The sequence below is a fragment of the Macrotis lagotis genome, chromosome 1 (assembly GCF_037893015.1).
Source record: "Macrotis lagotis isolate mMagLag1 chromosome 1, bilby.v1.9.chrom.fasta, whole genome shotgun sequence".
NCBI lineage: Eukaryota > Metazoa > Chordata > Mammalia > Peramelemorphia > Peramelidae > Macrotis > Macrotis lagotis.
The window spans coordinates 684,098,475-684,117,271 of NC_133658.1; the positions used below are offsets into that span (position 1 = coordinate 684,098,475).

The 18,797-nt window shown below is 37.1% G+C and overlaps 1 protein-coding gene across 2 annotated transcripts in view; it reads left to right on the forward strand.

Moving 5' to 3' along the window:
* PDE11A (phosphodiesterase 11A) overlaps window positions 1-11,971 on the forward strand; it is a 468,580-nt gene extending 456,609 nt beyond the window's left edge. The window contains exons 20-21 of one of the 2 annotated variants that reach the window (XR_012474244.1): window positions 6,389-10,302; window positions 11,205-11,971. Coding sequence is in view for 1 of the 2 variants with exons in the window: in XM_074215628.1 (XP_074071729.1) it covers window positions 6,389-6,550 (162 nt within the window). In the remaining variant the exon portion in view is untranslated. Of the gene's footprint in view, window positions 1-6,388; window positions 11,093-11,204 lie in introns of those variants that run through there. The other variant, XM_074215628.1, reaches the window with a different exon arrangement.
* The last annotated feature ends 6,826 nt before the right edge of the window (window positions 11,972-18,797 follow it).

The window sequence follows — 18,797 nt, forward strand, 5'->3', positions numbered from 1 at the left end:
CTGTCTCTATCTCTTTCTATTTCTCTCAACTTTACTTAGGCCTTTCTGTCTCCAATAAATCATCCTAGGTTTCCATTCTTTCTCTCTCTCTCTCTCTCTCTATTCCTAATCTTAAACTTATTCTTGCTAACATTATCCTCAGTAGGTCTTGGTGTTCTAGTTTTCATTAAAATATTTAAAGCTGTTACTCTTAAACTGCTATCAGCATTGTTAGAGAAAGTTTACTGTTACAATTTTGGGCTAAACTAATGAGCTGTGAGATTCAGCCATACTTCTGGGTCCATACCCTTATCAACGTCTTATGAGCAGTCTCTCATTGCTGAGTTAAAGGTTATATTTTGAAGTTTTACCTTGCAGTCTGCTTCCAAACAAATTGATACACCCTATCACGTTTAATGCCTGGCTTCTTTCAGTGCTTAAGTAAATAGAACAAGTAATCACCTACTTGTAATTTCAGGAGCAAAAAGAAGAACCTCTGGTGACACAACATAATTACTGACTCTAATACTTGGAATTCCAAGTATTAGAAAAAGTATTTGAAAGAGATCCTTACCCTTGTAGAGCTTATAAGGTAACTAATGTAGAGTTAAAAGAAATGCATATAGAATGCTGTGAGAAACCCAAAGGGGAAATGATTGTTACCAACTTTGGGGAATTAAGAAAAAGTTTCCTGGAGAACTTGATTCTGATAGTAAAAAGAGTGTGGGACTTAAGAATTATAAGTCCTATGTTCAAATTCTGCCTTTGTCACTATCTGTACTAACTATAGAGTTTTCCTGGTATTTCTAGAGCATTGAAAACAAAGAGATATGAAGATGGAGACTGAGTGATAATGAAGAGTCCACTTTGACTGGAGCATAGAAAAAGTAGATGGAAATCATGTGAAATAAGGACACAAAAGGAGAGAGATGCCATATTTTAAAGTTCTTAAAATTCCAGGTCAGATACTGAGTAAGAGGGAATCGCTGAAATATTTTGAGCAAGAGAATAACATAATCAGAGCTCTACATAAGAAAGATTTGTCTGCCAGTCATGAAAAAGATGATCAGGGAAGAGGATAAGGCAGAACAGAAAAGACGTTAGGAAGCTATTATTCAATGAAGGTAGGGAAAGTGGGGAAGGGAAGAGATGCCAAAGGTATTCCCAAAGTAGAATAGGTTGATTGGTCATCACTGTCACCATAACTGCTGACATTTGTGGAATGATTTAAAATTTATAGGTTCGTGCATACATTCTTTCATTTGATCCTCGAGGTGAGCAAAACAGAAGTAAAGATAGCATCAAGATTTCAAACCTGGGTGACTGAATGAATTGGGGATGATTATTGGAAATAGATGTGGAGGAACAGGTTTCAGAGGGATTATAATATATAGAGATTTACCTATACCTAAAGCAGGCCTAGGGACATATGTTCTATTAGGGCAATTCTGTACCTCAGATGAAGAAGAAAGGAAGGAAGGAAGGAGGAGGAGGAGGAGGAGGAAGAAGAAGAAGAAGAAGAATAGGAAGGAAGGAAGGAGGAGGAAAAGGAAGAGGACGAAGAAGAATAGGAAGGAAGGAAGGAGGAGGAGGAAGAGGAAGGAAGGAAGGAAGGAAGGAAGGAAGGAAGGAAGGAAGGAAGGAAGGAAGGAAGGAAGGAAGGAAGGAAGGAAGGAAGGAAGGAAGGAAGGAAGGAAGGAAGGAAGGAAGAAAATGAGAAAGTACTTAAAGTGATTTCATTCAACAAAGGAAGAAACAACTGGTAGAACAAAGAGCCAAGATAAAAGTAAAGTAATTTGTTTTGGGGAAAGCCAAATAAACTAAACCAGTTTAAGGAATAAATTGGTGGATTAATTCGAATCATGGCCAGGTGTTATGAATATAATTCAGTAAATGCTCAGGAACCTGCCAAGAAAGAGAAAAATGTGTTGCTTTTGAGATCATTTCCCAGCAGCTTCATAAAAGAAAACTGATTACAGGAATTTAATAAGTAAAACAGAGCCAGAAATATAGTAATCAAATGAGTTTTTAATTACATTTTAGGCAGAAAAAAATTCCAATTTGTACTCCTGGGATCAAAAAAAAAAGTCCTGGAGAAATGCTTTTGTAGCTTGAAAATAACATAAACACTAATTTCCATAGGAATTATCCTAGTCAGTTTAATTAAAAGACTTGATCAGAATGAAGAGCAACCTGTGCCAAACTATACTAAATACAGCAATGGCAGTAGTTGTATCACATAAATGTCTGAATAAAGAACCACTACTGAGAGTACAGAAAATGTCCGTGGTGTATATTTCTCAAAGAAATAAAAGAATTTCAATCACAAGCTAAGGAAGGGAAAGTTGTATTTTTTATCAGATTACAAAACAGATGATTTTCTTTGTTGAGAGAAAAGGAATCCTTTTCACTTTGTCTGCTTAACCCATGTGGAACCGAAAAGCTAGCTCTTTCAGTATGGGGGGCAATCAGTGTTCATTCGGTGACCTGCTCCTTCCTGTGCTCTTTTAAAAAACCTAACACTGACTTCCATTCACAGGATCATGGAACTAGAAGGAATTTCTAGTCCAAACTCCTTATTTTATGAATAGTGAAACTGAGGTTCAAGGGAGGTTAAGAAACTTGTCCCAGATTCTACGGGTTGCAAACTCAGAAGTGATCCTATTATATAGGATGCTGCTGTTATTGCCTGTAACTGTATATGCTCTTTGACTGTTTCTCTAGTAATAACTATCATTAGGATGATGATAATGATGATGATGATGATGACAATGACTGATAACTGTTATTTTTATTAAGTCCTAAAAATCACAATATGCTTTAGAGATGATGTAACTACATGGAGACATTCATATCTTCTCACTAGTTCTTCCTTGTGGATCATGGACTACTTCTAGGCTCATCCCTAGATTGGGGTACAGTCTCTAACTATAGAAATGAGAAGAGTTGACTGATTCAAATGAGGAGGTGACGGTGACCTACTCTCAGATTCTAATTACTCAATCAGGTACCAATAATTCAGTTAGAGGAATGTCCTTTCTTAGTTACTTTTCCTATTTTCTCCCAATGTTTCCTGGTGCACACTCTCAGTTATTCATTATTTATCTATGGTTTCAGAGGAATGTGCCACATAACATGTAGTTTGAACATTGCCAATATCCCTAGGGGGAAGTAATTTATAGAAAGTTCTGGAGTATGAAGACTAAACCTAGTTTGATGATAACAGCCAATTTACTATTGATGCTATTAGAAGTTTAAATCTTCAATATTTCCCTCCTCAGTATACAGGATACTTATTGATCCATAATTTGTTTAGCCAAAATTTATGAAGTATCTTTCACATACAAGGAACTTCAAGAGTACCAGAGAATGACAATAGTCTCTGCCCACACAAAGCTCAGTCTAGCAAAATATGTGCCTATAAAACTGAAGACTTTTAAATTCTCAAAAAAAAAGTCTTTTAATCACTCAAGCTATAGGGCCAATCACTATTTCACATATTTCAAGAAGATGACTGGTTGTTGGTATTGATATTAAAGTTAAATCAGAGGACCATAAATTTGGAGTCAAAGAGAATAGGTCATCTATTCTAGCACCTTTATTTTTAGGTGAAAAACTGAAGGGGAGGGTTGAATCTACATCATCTGGCTCTAGAGGCAATGTTTCTATCTTTTGTTATTTAGTCATTTTTCAGATATGTCAGACTTTTTGTGACCACATATGGAGTTTTCTTGGCAAAGATACTATATTGGTTTACCATTTCCTTCTCCAGCTCATTTTACAGATGAACAAACTGAGACAAACAGGGTTAATTGATTTGCCCAGGATCACACAGCTAGTAAATATTTGAGGCTGGGTTATAATTCAGATCCTCCTGACTCCTGACCTGGAATTCAATCCACTACACCACCTAGCTGCCCTTAATAGTTCATTTATTGGACCACTTTCCATACAATTTTTTCAAATTTTTTTCACATTCAACATTTCTTCTGGTCTTTCCATGAATTTGGACCCTGTCTTGTGTTCTTAAAACTCATTTATAATTATTTATGCTATGTACAAATAACAAACACACCAACTAAATTCAAAGTTATTTTTGCCTTTTCACTTAAGATATCACAAGGCATTTCCCAGTCACATTTCCCATTAGAATTGTGAATGGCTTTTCACCTCCACTCTCTACTCCATATTACTGTCAAGTAAAACTTATACATAACCATAGGCATAATAAAAATAACTCACATTTATATGGTGCTTTAAGATTTGCAAAATACTTTCAACCTGTGAACCTGTAAGAGAGAGAATAGAAATACTATTATTTTCCTTTAAGAGATGTCTTTCCCAGTGTCCCACAACTAATAGTTTTAAAGATCAGCTTCTCCTGAAGATTCAATCCTCTACCTAGTAAGCCACATCTCTATCTACTCTACTATATCTCAGAGTGTAACTTTTACACACAGATACACATACACACACACACACACACACACACACACACACACACAACAGAGGTGGGGGAGAGAGCCTCCTTTATCCATGTAATTTGCTCAGATGGCTTTATTCCTACTGCTTCAAAGAGGTGCTTAAGTGCTGGCTTCAGCAGCACATACACAAAGAGGTGCTTAATACTTTTTTGATATTTTACTAGCCAAAGTGTTACATTCTTGGAATTTATCTTGGAGGTTACAGTAACATCAGTGAAAAGCAAAAGAAAACAGGACTAGAAAAAATGGGTTTGAAATTCATGCTTTGAATCTGCTTGAATTCATTTTTGAAATTCATTCATTTAGGGGCAGCTAGGTGGTGCATTGGATAGAGCACTGGCCCCGGAGTCAGTAGTACCTGAGTTCAAATCCGGCCTCAGACACTTAATAATTACCTAGTTGTGTGGCCTTGGGCAAGCCACTTAACCCCACTGCCTTGCAAAAGCCTAAAAAAAAAAAAATCATTCATTTGCCTGACATTCAAGGAAATCTGATAGCGCTGTTCCTTATCTCAAAAGACTCATCTCAAACTAGACCACCTGCCTTTAAATTCTTTCCCGAACTCTGCCCACAAAAATTCTGTTCATGTTTGAAAGCCTAGATCAAATGCCATCTCCTTCATTAAGCCTTTCCTTCCCTGATTTCACCATCAGTAATGACTTTTCACTTCTCATACCTTAAATTGTACTTAGCATGTTTTACTCACTTATGATACATTATCTTGAATCAATTATTTGTATATCTTGTACACATGCTAGACTGAAAATAGGCATCATTTCATCTATATATATATATATATTCTTTTAAATGCAAGTAATACTGAAACATCTTATGACTAGTTATACAGTGTATCCTGATACTTAAACATATGTGATAGATTTGAATATGAAGGTTTCTTATTTCAATAGGATATTATGAGTCTTTTACTTTGAAAATAGCCCATCCAATAGAAATAGATGTCCAAGGATCTGCAAGCTTTCACCTGATTTGATCTATCCATGAATTACTGATATAAAAAACACTTCCATATCAATACATTTTAAAAGCTCAGATAATAGTGCTATCATTGTCTCTTTAATCCTAGCCATGCTTCAAAAGCATAAGATTGTCATAAAAGTCTATCTTATTTATCTCCTATCATGCTGTCCAGAAAATATGGGAAGTCTGTGCACTTTGCTCAGATGATTTTATTCCTTCCGTTACAAAAGACACAAGAGACACTTAATAAATACTTTTTGATATTTTACTAGTCAAAGAACTACATTCTTTTGACTTCTTGGAGGTCACCTGACAGCACCAATGAAAAGCAAAAGAAATCATGACTAAAGGGAATAATAGTGGATTGGAAATTCATGCTTCTCAGTCTTAGAAAAAAGGAACAACCCTGAATTTCTGATTTCTATCCCTCCTTCAGAAGCTTCTGTCAGCAAGCTGACTGCTTCCTAGCCTACCATGTGAATCTTAGACACAAACTAATTACCACTTATTCAACAATTTGATAGGTCCAGACCAGTGATTCCATCAGAGAGAACTCATGTTGGGCAAATGCTCTTTTCCAATAGCACACTCTTCTGCAGCACAGGGTTTTCCCAGGTTTCCAGGGGACATTGAAAACTAAGTGACTCATTCAGGATTTTATAGTCTTAGAGGTGGACCTTGAACTCAGGACATCCTGATTCTGTGACTATATACATATATATATATATATATATATATATATATATATATATATATATATATAATTTCATGCTTGCTCCTAAATACTATTTATTACTATTTACTCTTAATTATGGCCACTAAAATCACAATGAATTATGTTCCTTATAGCCAGTTTTCTGATGAGAAATAACATCAATAACTCTTGTTTTCTTTCTCCCCTACAAACCTCCCCCCCTCCCCCCAACCCTTTTATAAATCTTTTTTAGGCCTTAGTAAAAGTAAATGAGAAATTGAAGCCCATGCTGGATTCTGTTGCTGTGAACAGGAGTAAATGGGAGGAGCTGCACCAGAAAATGTTGCTTTCTCAGACACCTTCCCTACCTTCTTCCTCTTCTGGCCTCTCTGCATCAGTGGAAGACATCAATTAAACCTGCCTGCATCAGTTGCCACTGCAAAATGACTGGCTCTTTCTCTTTGGCTTTGCCGCAATTTTTTTTTAACACTGCTACAGAAAAGCTTGGGGCACTGGAGATAATCCCATTAGCTGGGAAGTGGCTTTCCCCTTTGAATTTAGTCATTCTGAACAGCAAGGAGATCTGGAATAATACAGGAAGCGATGAGGCACAGAGCATGTCATGAATGAGAGGGCCACCTTATCACTGCTGCTGTAGAAAAAGGCAGAAAAAAATGTTACTGATCTGGAACAATGGTTGAGACACTGTTAGGTTGATCAGTGCCCACACAAGAAGCAAAGAGTGTGTAGAAATACGGTGGTGTTTTATATATTGTGCCCTATTTGTTGTAAGCTAAATTCTACTTGCTTTTCTGTTCACTGCTTGCATTTGCTATTCTCCCTTTTAGGTCAGAAAGTCCCAAGGACCCTCCTTTGTACTCTACAGATTTTTTTTTAAATAATGAAGCTTCTTTGTGATTGTTCAGGGCCTTTAGAATAGACTATCTTAGCCATTCTTAAAAAAATAAACCTTATTTTCCTTAAAAGCCTCAACTTGTGCCAGTTATCCCAGAAGTCCGCAGTAAGAATGCAGTAAATTTGTTTGACCAATGGAAGTTTATATAAGAGTAATAACACTGCATGGGGATTGTCGGCCCTGCATTCAGAGCTACCCTATTCAATATTCACAGTGGAATGTGCCTCCTCCCAGGAGAAGAGGATTAACGGACTTTAATTAAAGTCTGAATGGAAAGGAAATCTATAGCTCTGAAGTCACAATCTGGATTTAGCACAAATGGGTCTTGTTCTTTTTGGAATTGTTTTTTCAAGAGAAGAAGGTATTTCCTAGGATATATATTGGGCATTGACGACTTAGAGTTTTCTGATCAGTGGATTTATTTTATTCTGGTTTTAAGCACAGAAGACTAAGAAACAAGAGTCAGGGTGATGTGTGTCCTTCATTCCCATAGAAGACTGATATCAAGGAGATGATGCCATGACAAGCACATGAACTGGATAAGGGCATTGTACAAATTTACCAGCCTCACTTTCTCCTCCAAAGCCATCTGAATCCAGTAACCAGAATTGGATCAGGGCAACTGAAGATGGCTCTGGATGCAAGGGAATAAGGATTAAGTGACTTGCTCTGAAGTGGATTTGAATTCAGATCCTCCTCACTTCAGGGCCAGTGCCCTATTCAGTGCATCAGCTAGTTGCTTTGGGGAGGGAACACACATACAACAAAAAGATTTAATTTGACTAAATTAGCTTTGTAAGCTACCAAAACAACTTCTCTTCAAAATATCCAGCTATTTTCAATGAACTTCTGAACTGGCTGTACAGCTGACACTAGTAAGGAATTAGGTATTCTGTCTACAAAACAAAGAAAGGCATCATGGTGGATTGGGAGACATAAAAGGCAATTCCGTGTAATACAAAGAACTCTGCTTCTAGCTTCAGAGGACCCAGGTTCAAATCTACCTTTTGAAATTTTATTTCTAGGACCACTTGTAAGTCTTTAACCTCTCCAGGCTTCAGTTTCCTCAACAATAAAATGAAGGGGTTCTATGAGACAGCCTGAGACTGATAAGCCTCTGAATTCTATTTCCCATGTAATAGATAATTCATTTAACCTTGCTCATTTAACGTTGCTCATATGTAAAAGCAAAGAGTTTTGAATTAGTTAAGATTATTTTCAATTGTAAATCTATGAATTCTACTTCTGGAGCAGCAGCTCAATCTTGAGCAAATCACCTAATCTCTGGTACTCATCTGTTAAATGGGTAAAATGAGTTGATGGTGCTGACTCAAGTGTCATCTGGCTTTCACAATTTTATTTATGACCATTTTCACCTTTACTGATCAATACCACCTCTCTCCTACATTTCCTGAATATTATAGGGGATAAAAGATAAGGTTTAAGGGGTGAGGGAAAGCAGATAATGGAGGAGCTAAGTAATGCTCTCAAGGTAGTGAGAAATTAATTAAAGACAGGATTTTTTTGAAGAGGCAAATAATAAACAAATTATCTGTGTAGACCAGACAATTAAAGAAAAGGCTTTCAAATAAAGGAACTGGCCAAAGAGTAGCTCATATTTGCATAGCACTTTAAGATTGTAAAGCTTTTCCTCACAACACAGTAAATGCCAAGTATCACTATGCTTATTTTGCAGAGATGGAAAATGAGGCTCAGGGAAGGTAAAAGTCAGGATGGGAAGCCAGGTCATGATATGAAATCTGGGACTCTTTCTACTAAACCATGATAAAAGAAGGAAAAAAAAAAGGTGGGAAGTGGGGTTAAGGTAGGGAAAACAAGGAGAAAAGAAAGACTGGAGGAGAGACTGTTATCAGAAGTTCAGATCAAGAGAAAGATTTAGAAAGGAGGGGGCTGTGTAGAGGAGATGTGAAGCCTTTAAAAAAATAATGCTTCTGACTACCCTTTTACAGCTTCTTCAGCATGGAAAGATCAAGAAACTATAGGAGAAAATGAGTGTAGAAAGATGCCTCAATAGAGCAGGTAAGAGGAGGTTGTTCAGATTTATGGGCTTTATTGTGCCCGTTTTCTGAACTGCCATGCTGTAAAGGAAAATGGCTTCCTGCAGAGCTGTCTCACTTCCACCAGGTGAGGAACAAAGGTGGGTGGGGTTAGAAACAGCAGCCTGGATCTCAGCTTTCAGAGCTACTGCAAGTGTTTATGGGTATTGTGCCACATCATGTTTACATCACAAAAGGGAATTGAAAAACATTCCACGTGTGGCAGAGAAAAATCCACATCTGTTTCCTCAACGTATACAAATATATAGCCCAAAAAAGACTTATGCAAATCTATCTAAAGCAAATTTATATAAGGATGTGGTTTTTGGCCAAAGGAGAAAAACAAATAGATCTATAGCTTGCAGTTCTGTGTACAGTATCTCTCCTGAACATTGATGCCGCATATTGCTAAGTGTAACATAATTTATAGGACAAACCCTACAGCCTCTACCAAGGTTGAATTTTTCCTCTCATTTCCTCTCTTTTTATTGGCTTCACTGCACGGTTGCCAATAGCAACATCCACTGGTAGCAAGGGGAGTTCAACGCCATTGCAACCTGCCATACAGTGGAGCCCTAACAATGTCAACCATCAATCATGTAGCTGTTTGTAATTGCCTCCATCTATTTCTCCTGTCTTGAGGTATCTCTCCTATTGTGGGTCAAAATTCAGAAATTGCTGACTAATGCCATGAGTCTGTTCCTCCGTGGCCATAAAACAGTGGAAATGAAGTGTGGCAGGCTCCCCAACCTCAGTGACCCAGGATTAAATGTTGAAATCTTGAACTCTGTGTTAGGGGGAAAAATCATGATGGCCTTAAGGTTTTTGAAATATTTCACTTGGTATCTCCTCTCAGTTTTAAAATATAAAGAAATTGGGGGGGGGTTAGTCATTTTTTAAATGTATCCAATTATGAAGGTGAATTTTTTTTATTGATGCCTTTTCTTTTTTGTATTATAGTCATTTCCACAATTGACACCATGACCTACTCACTGAACCTTCCCCAGTAACAATGAAAAACAACTCAGTGAAACTGCCATGATGGCTTGACAGTAGATACAACATTCCATTCCATAGCCCCATTCTTCTACAAGGAAAAGAAAGAAGTCACATTTTTCCAGCAAAGATTAGTCATTACAGTTACTGAAAGAAACGATTTCTACAACCCTTTATTCTTGTTTACTTGCTATTCTGGTGAGTGTTTCCAACTCTCTTCAAAGGAAATGATTCCTCCTAGGCCAGAATTTGATTAATATGAAAGGGATCATTATCAGGGATACTGTAAATCTGAATGTAAGATCATCCAAATAACTCCATCTTACTTTCCCTAAAGAATAGTTTATCATTATTCACTGATGGCATGATTGCCCACTTTAAGCTGAAACTCTCAGCCATGTTGTAATAGGGAGTCCACCACATGACTAAAGAGCCACTCAACTGGCAATGGAAGAAATGGGTTCTAGTCTGGCTCTAGCTCCAATAGCTAAATAACTTTGGGCAAGTTACTTCATCTCTACTGTCTCCAATTTCCTCCTCTGTGGAATGGCAGGGTTAGATGAAATGATCTCTAAAGTCCCTTGAAATAACAGTTCATGATTCTAGGTCATGTCTACATCAACTCCAGGAACAAGATGGTCTTTTTCATTGTACCTCATGACAACTATCATGTCTGATAGTTATTTGTTGAAAACGACATTTTGGAGTCATATCATTAAAAAAGGTTATCATCATTGGACATTTGAATTCTGTATGCAACAGCTTTATCATTTTCATATAGCCAAACACATTTCTATTGACCATTAGAGGCACTACTATTCAACTTAGAATCAAAATAAGAAAATATTTCCACTTTTTCCATATGTTAATTGACAAAATTGAATTAAGAAAGTGAATCAAGCAAGATAAGGTAGCAGCAATTATTTTCCTCATCTGAGAACTATAAGAATAGCTATGTATTTTTGGCATGATGTACCTGCAAAGAATGGTCAAGTTTAAAATAATTTAAAACATAATGTAAATTTTTGTTGATGTTATTAATGCTTTTGATATTAATGTCAAGGCAATTTATTAAATATTATTTTCTTCTTCATTCAAAGGATAATCTTTTATTTTATTTGCCAGAGGCAAAAGAATCTGGAGAAAATCATGAAGAACAATTTAATTTAACAGTACCTAATGTCAAGCTTACATCGTTGGAACACCAATCCCTTTCCCAACTGGTTACTTTGGGCACCTTTTCCAATTTACTTTTTAATGAATTTGCATGTTTAGCATTTCCTCTCACAGGTGTGTGGTAAATCATGTAATTTGTTTCTTTTGGTAGGTAGATGTGTTTTCAGAAACCTGCCCTCCTACACAGGTACTATTTGCTTTCTTACATAAATGAACTTATATACCATGAACCAGTTATTTAAGAGGGTCCTTTAACTTTGTATTCATTTCCTATGTAGATCTTAAATCCCAAAACCTTGTTTTTGCTGCCAAACAGTTCAGATTTAGCTATATCTCACCAATCTCCTTTTTAAAAACAAAGCAAAACAAAACTCACGGCATGTCTTGGTAATAACATACTAATCTTTGGCCTCAGCCCCAAGGTGGGGGGGGGAAACATTCCTTTTGCCATTTCTCTTTTTTTTGAAAACACTCAAAGAATTCCTGATTGAATTTTTAATTGTCATTGCTCTGTACAAAAGTAACCCCCCCAAAATTGTCTTTGGTTGAATCATCTGAATTCCTTCTTTTTGTGTGGTTTTGCAGGGCTGATGTGTATTCATTATATAATCTTAAAGACCATTTTGGAAACAAATTGCTTTATGAGACCAAAATAAAAAAAAATTGGTTTTTTAATAAAATGCTTAAGATCTCCAGTGACGAGTGTTTATTTTGTCTGCAGCCAGGGTGATTTAGGGGCTGCAGACTCCCAACTCAGAACTGCAGCTCTCCTTTCGTATTAGTGGGCAACCCATTAACCTCCATCCTCCTCAGTTCTGTTTTTCACTATCTGAAAAGGGTATGATGAGAGTTAAAGTCACTGGAGCAAATTCAAGATGACAAAGGCACTGCTCCTCAGTTTTGTCGAAGTTTTCTTGAGGTGGAAGAAGCTCCAGCCTAATGCTGGGTTCTTATTATGGTGGCCTTATTATAAATTGCTCAAATTTGCATGGGCAATTACACAGTAGCCCGCATCATTGCGGCAGCCGCCAGCCGCCCTGACGGGCCACGCAATTACACAATGGCTCCGGTGCTTAAACTTTAAAATTCTTGCACCATTGTGCCTGTTCTATTAGAACAAACTGCAGCAAATGATCCAGAGACAATCCAAATGACTGGAAAGAGGAGGTGCCCAGCGGGAGGGAAGGGATGAGGTAGGCGAGGGCCCACCACTGGCCAGATCAAGGCAACTTGCTCGATTCGCCCGACCCTTTTGTGTCTAGCTTTCCCGAGTTTAAAAGTAGAGATAACAATATTTATCGCCTACCTAACTCACAGTGGTCTTATGAGGATTAATGAGGCAATATGGGCAAAGCAGTCCGAATTCTTTGGAGGAAAATGCTACATAAATAAAGGGTCTTGGGGTGGCTTCATTTATTTTTTGTTTGGGTTTTTTTCTAAATGGCGCTGTCCACACCATTATGTTCCTCCTTGCTTATAAACCGAGATGCAATTATGCTCAGTCTAAGAAAGCAATTCTGATACAGCAGTGGGACCCAATAATAAACCTGCAAATGGTAGCAGCTTGATCAAAAGCAAGATATATCTAGGAAAGAGGGAAGAAAGAAACATATTACTAATTAAAATATTAATAAAACTGTAATCACAAGCCAAAGGAGGCTAAGTTCATAATGAGGTTAAGTTTCTCTCTATGTGAGCATTAACTGGGTTTCTGAGATCTGACTCTTCTACAAATTGGCTTCAATCTTTTGGGAAAATATATTTTGGGGGTCATTTTTTAAAAAAAGACAGAATAATTGCTCCTACCAGTTAATATCAACTACAATTATTCAGAGAATACTAGCTTGTTCTCCCTTTTCCCATTTTACATGCTTCCCCCCACCAATCTAGAGTTTCCATCACTTTCAAAGAAAGTACATAAAGTTTAAAAGAGAAAAGAAAAGCAAGCTGGAGCACTGAAGAAAATAAGAAACTGATTCCAAAGCTAAAGAAAAAAGACATTTTCTAGAATGAAAATTTTAAATCAGAAATTTGTCAGAAGATACATTGATGCCTTTTTGTACTAGGGATGCTGTCAAAATGACTAGGTCATCTGAATGGCATTCAGAAAATAAGTAATGTTATATTTCGCTAAAGTGTCCACAATTTATATACAGTTTGCCCAATGAAATAATCCCTTTTAATTAATTTTCAAAGAGAATGCCAAGAAGTCATTTGGGATTTGACCATTTCATTTTTTTCTCCAAGCAGATATATCGACAACAGAACCAACCTTCCTGCTCTTAACCAGTCATTTATATACCTTCTATACCTATTTTTAAAGGAGTTCATATATGCAATCCTAGCAGGATAGAATTCTTGACATTTATTGCCTTCTATTTCCATGCAAACAGCAATCATGTAGTTTGAATTAAAAGTCTTTTTTTCTAAAAACACAATTATATTCTTTAAGGGACAATCATCTTGCTACAGTCACCAACTATTTAATTTTTGCTGCAGATAGAATAGATTTACTTTTTGATAAATGCTCCAGCCTGATCACAATTCTATTGGAAACAAAATGGCCCTTCATGACATTTTATCATATTCCACCTCATTTATCGCTTAACAGAATTTCTATCATTAATTAAAGAGCCTTCTTTCCCAAAAAAACAATCTATTCCCCAACTGCCTATCAGGGTCTGAATAAAAGTTGGTCTATCATAGCGGCATTGATGGTCATGCCAATTTCACAGTGTGATTTGTGCACTCATTTCATTTTGAAAATGACCCTGCCCTCCATCTGTCTGTGCCGAATGTCCTGATTTTTTCAAGCCAGGTCTCTGGAGCAGCATCAGATGAAATAAGGAGGAAGGTACAGAACAGCCTCCCTCCTATCCCCTTCAGCTGCTGCAATTAGAGAAATGCCCCATCACAAAGACAAGGATGCGAAATGGAGGAACTAAACTGGCAATGAGAACAGCAATGGGTCATTTTGCCTCTTTTACATAAACAGGAAGCCATTTGGAAACAAAGTGCTTCCAGGAGATGAAAACAGCAAAACAACTCAGCCCACCTGGGAGAAAGACTAGGGAGAGCTACAATAGTTATTTTCCCATTTCCAGGCCTTGTTGTTATGCTCTGATTTAATGGCAATGCACCCAAAGTAATTATGTGAGAGGCTAACTGCCTGCTAAATAACTGGGTGGTCAATATGGTGAAGGGCCTGGAACATTTGAAGAAACAGGGGACAATTAGCCTGAAGAAAAGAAGACTAAGGGGGGGAGATATGATAGCTGTCTTGAAATATTTGAAGAGTTGTCATCTGGAAGAAGGATTGCATTTATTTTGTGTAGCTCCAGAGGGCAGTACTAGGGCTAACAGAAAGCACATTTTGGCTCAATATAAGAAAGGACGACGTAAAAATGGGCTGTTGTGTAAAGCAATGAGTTCCCTGTAGCTAGAAAGGTTAAAGTAGAGATGGGATGACCACCTGTCAAAGATGTTGTAGAGGGGACCAAGGAATTTATATATAAAGTGGATTGGATTAAATTACATTCAATATGTATATAAAGTTCTGAACCTTTTTTTGTGTCATGAACCCTTTTGGTAATCTGGTGAAATCTATGAAACAATTCTCAGGAAAATATTTTTACAAGTATAAAACAGAATTTAAAATGAAATTGATTATTTTAATATAGTTATCAAAATATTTTTACAAGTTTTGAGACCTCAGATTCTCTAAGTAATGATTTTAACTGATGTTTTTACATATATATATATATATATATATATATATATATACACACACACACAAAGATATATAACCTGAGCTAGAATAAAGAAAATTAATCCTCTTCCCATCTCCATTCTCCCTTCATCAAGAAACACTGTACAGAATTATCTGTGTGATTTTCAGAAATTAAGAGCCTAAAGAGGTTGGACACCAAATCTGGACAGAATGTTGTAGTCAGCCCACAAGTAGAGACTACTTGAGTTCTATAATTAAACTAGCTAGTAGTGAGTGTGACTTTTCTGCTCCTCTCTTGAAAGTTGTGAAGTGGAAGACTCTTTGATCTATTCTGCTCATATATATACATATCTCTAATATTTTCCAAAGGCATGAAGAGAAAAAGGATTCATTAAGTTGGTGACTATAAATGTTCATCTATCACACTGATAGTGTTTATTTTTAAAACACCAAACAAAGCACTAGACTTCAGAGTCAGAAGACTTAGATTTGGATCCTGGTTTTCCCACTTAATGGCTGTGTGACTTGGGGCTACTCATTTAACCAGTCTGTTCTTGGCATCCTCATTTGGAAAATGAGAGGATCAAATGAAATAACAAATGTTAAGTATCATATAAATGAAGTGTTATTTATTATTAGGGTAGCCTAATAGTCTTTTTGTTGTTGTATAAGGTGTTATGTCCATCAAAAAGTTATGCCTCCATCAAAATATTACAGTAAATGGGTGAATAAGTCTATGTGAATCTATGAGGACACATTAAAAGAAGAGCTAAATTTCAAACCGCCATTAACTCCCTAACAACATTTTGACAGCTGTAATTCAGAGGAAGTCATAGTTTCTGCTATCAAAACCAAATAATGCTCAACTATAATTGCAAAGGTTTGGCATGAGGAAAATACATATCAATTTTCTCTAAAACTAGGAGTCCTAGACTTTGCAGACTAGACTCTTAATATCCTCTTCTAAAGTAGATTCGGGGATTAGGTCAATTTGTCAGTACTAATATCATATTGAAATACCTTTTAAGGTCTTGAAAATTTTATGATTTAATCCTCATTTCCCCCCACACACCCCAACCTCATTTCACTGAATCAACCAAATTCTATTGCCATCTTTTACCTAGTCCTTTTTCCAGTTCCATATGAAAATGTTTTATTTCATTTCCCAAAAAGTAATTGTCATCAATGAGAATATCTAAACAATGAGTATGAGTTCTCTGTTTTATTGTTGGTATTTTAACTATCCTCAAATAACATTATTAAGCTCCTTCTTGTTCATGGACTGTAAGGGGCATTAAATAAATAATTCAATATATTGGGTAATTAATGAAGAATTTACAATCTAAATTAGGTATTTTACATGTCTGATGTAAGAATTAAACAATCAAGAATTAGTTTCTTAAACATTCTAACAATTTAATTTTAACTATGAGCTTGAATGAGATTCATTTTGATCAAATACAATTTTTTCAATTGAAACTATGATTAATGCCAATGCTTATTTCTTCAAGCTACTGACACTAATGTCCATCAAAATAGACAATATAGGTTAAAAAATGTAACCTTTTATTTATAAAGTTTATAAGACACAGTCCTCCTATAGAATGCAAGATTCTCCAGATTCGCTTTCCTGGATGATATTCTGCTGATAGAATCAAGTCTTTAAGCAATATAGAGCCTTCTCAATGAAATCTGGAATTACTAGAAAGAGATTTAATGCTTCATAGATGAAAAATAAAATAGATTTTTTAAAATATCTACTGCTAAATGGATGTTCATTAAGCTAGTATAGATGGGTGTGTACATATGTGTATGTATATATATATACATATACATATATATATATATATATATATATATATACATGTGTATATGGGACAATACAATGTGTTGTACGCTGAACAGGAGTAAAAGGGCTGACTAGACTGCATGTGAAAAATTGTACAGAGTTTTTAACAATACCAAGCTCTTTCCCAGTCTATAAATCTATCCTTCCTATTTAAAAAACACAAATGTTCTACCAGTATGAGTACAAATCTTGCAACATCACACCCTCCAAAGGACCAACCTTGTAGGTGACTGGAAAATGATTGAAAAATATATATGGTGAACTATAGTATGTTTCCAAGAATCTCTTTGTGAGAGATTATATCATTCAGAAAATATATGATTAGCAAAAGGAATGGGATGGTCACATAGGAAAAATGAATACTTAACAGCTGAAGAGCCAGTGTGTTCCACTGGTAGTCACAAAAGAAGTGGATGTCCAGAACACTTCTGGATCTTGTCTGGAAACATCTATGGAAGAACACAGACAAGAAGAAAAACAGTGTGAAACTTCTTATCAGGACACAGATCAGTTTGGGTTAAAATAACAGGAAAATCCCTAATTTAAACTCAGGTCCTGTGACTTCAGGTCAAGCATTATTTCTACTATACTCTGCTGTCCAACAAAGGAAAAAGAGGTTTTAATTTTATCAGTTCTTTTCCAAAGGGTGAGGGCAAAATTCCTGGGTAAGTATTTGATATTAGAGAACACAAACTGTGTGGTTCATAGAAGTTTGAAAACATAGCATCCCTTCTATGCAGAGGATGTACCAAATAAAAGCAAAGCACTGCAAAGAACTTCATCATTTCTACATTTTATAGTGTCTATAAAACCTGGAACAATATTACACCTTAGAGGCAGAAACCAGGTCTTTTTTTTTTCTTTATGTCTTTCCCTGTATCAGGTTTAAGTCCTCTCACCCACGGTATAGGATAGTCGAAAGAGCACTGGATTTAGACTTTTAAAAAAACCTAACATCCTCTGGCTTCCTATGGGACTTGGGTCGGGTCACTTAGCTTCTTGTCCCTGAGCCTCATTTGTTAAGTGAGGGGGTTGGTGTGGATTAATTTTATAGATCCTTTATAGCATGAAATGCTATGATTCCCACTATATCTGGACTCAGCGGCTTCAGGTTCCTTCCTCACATTGGTGGTTGAGAATCAAGAGGTGCCTTCAGATGCTGCCCAAACCCAAAGCGCAGATTTAACAGAGCATGGAATTGAGTGTAACTTCCTCCACCATCACTTAAAAAAGACTTTCTCTTCCCTAAGTGATGCCTGTTATTGGGCGTCTACGCCAGCCTGTCTTCAGAGACTGAGCCCCAGGAGGGATGGAAGCTTTGATAACTCCACCGGGCGTGGGCAGAGGCCGGGGCCCAGGGGGTGGGCATTAACCCCAACCCCGCCACTTACGATGTGATTTGGGGAAAGTCACAGAACCTCCCAGTGCCTCATTTTTCCCCTCTGTAGAATCGGGGAATGTATCTGATCTCTTTGAAGTCAAAATCTATCGTCTCAATTTTACTTGGACGTTTCCAGCGGAGCTGGCATTAACCCTGGCTATTCTTCTGCTCTCGAAGAAGAAAAAAACACCGCTTGGGAGCATCGTCTCTGAGCAGGCTGCGTGCGCAAAAAAGAGAAAAGGAAGCCCAGCCCTGCCAGAGAGGAGACTACATCTCCCAAGAAGGAGGGAAAGCCCTGCGGAGACTACAACGACCAGCATGCAGCGCGATGTGCGAAGCACTCATCCTCCCAGGAGTCCGTGCGCCGTCAGAAGTGGTGCATGCCGGGAAGCAGCAGCGTTTCTTCCTAAGCCTCGGGAATGCTCGCACGTGCCCTTGACCGTTAGGAGTCTCGCGGAGGGAGGAAAAAATAGCAAGGGACCGATTCTCCGAGATTCCGAACCCCAACCGTCTGCCCCTCCTCCAACAAAGGCAGTTTTCACTTCCGAGTCCAGGAG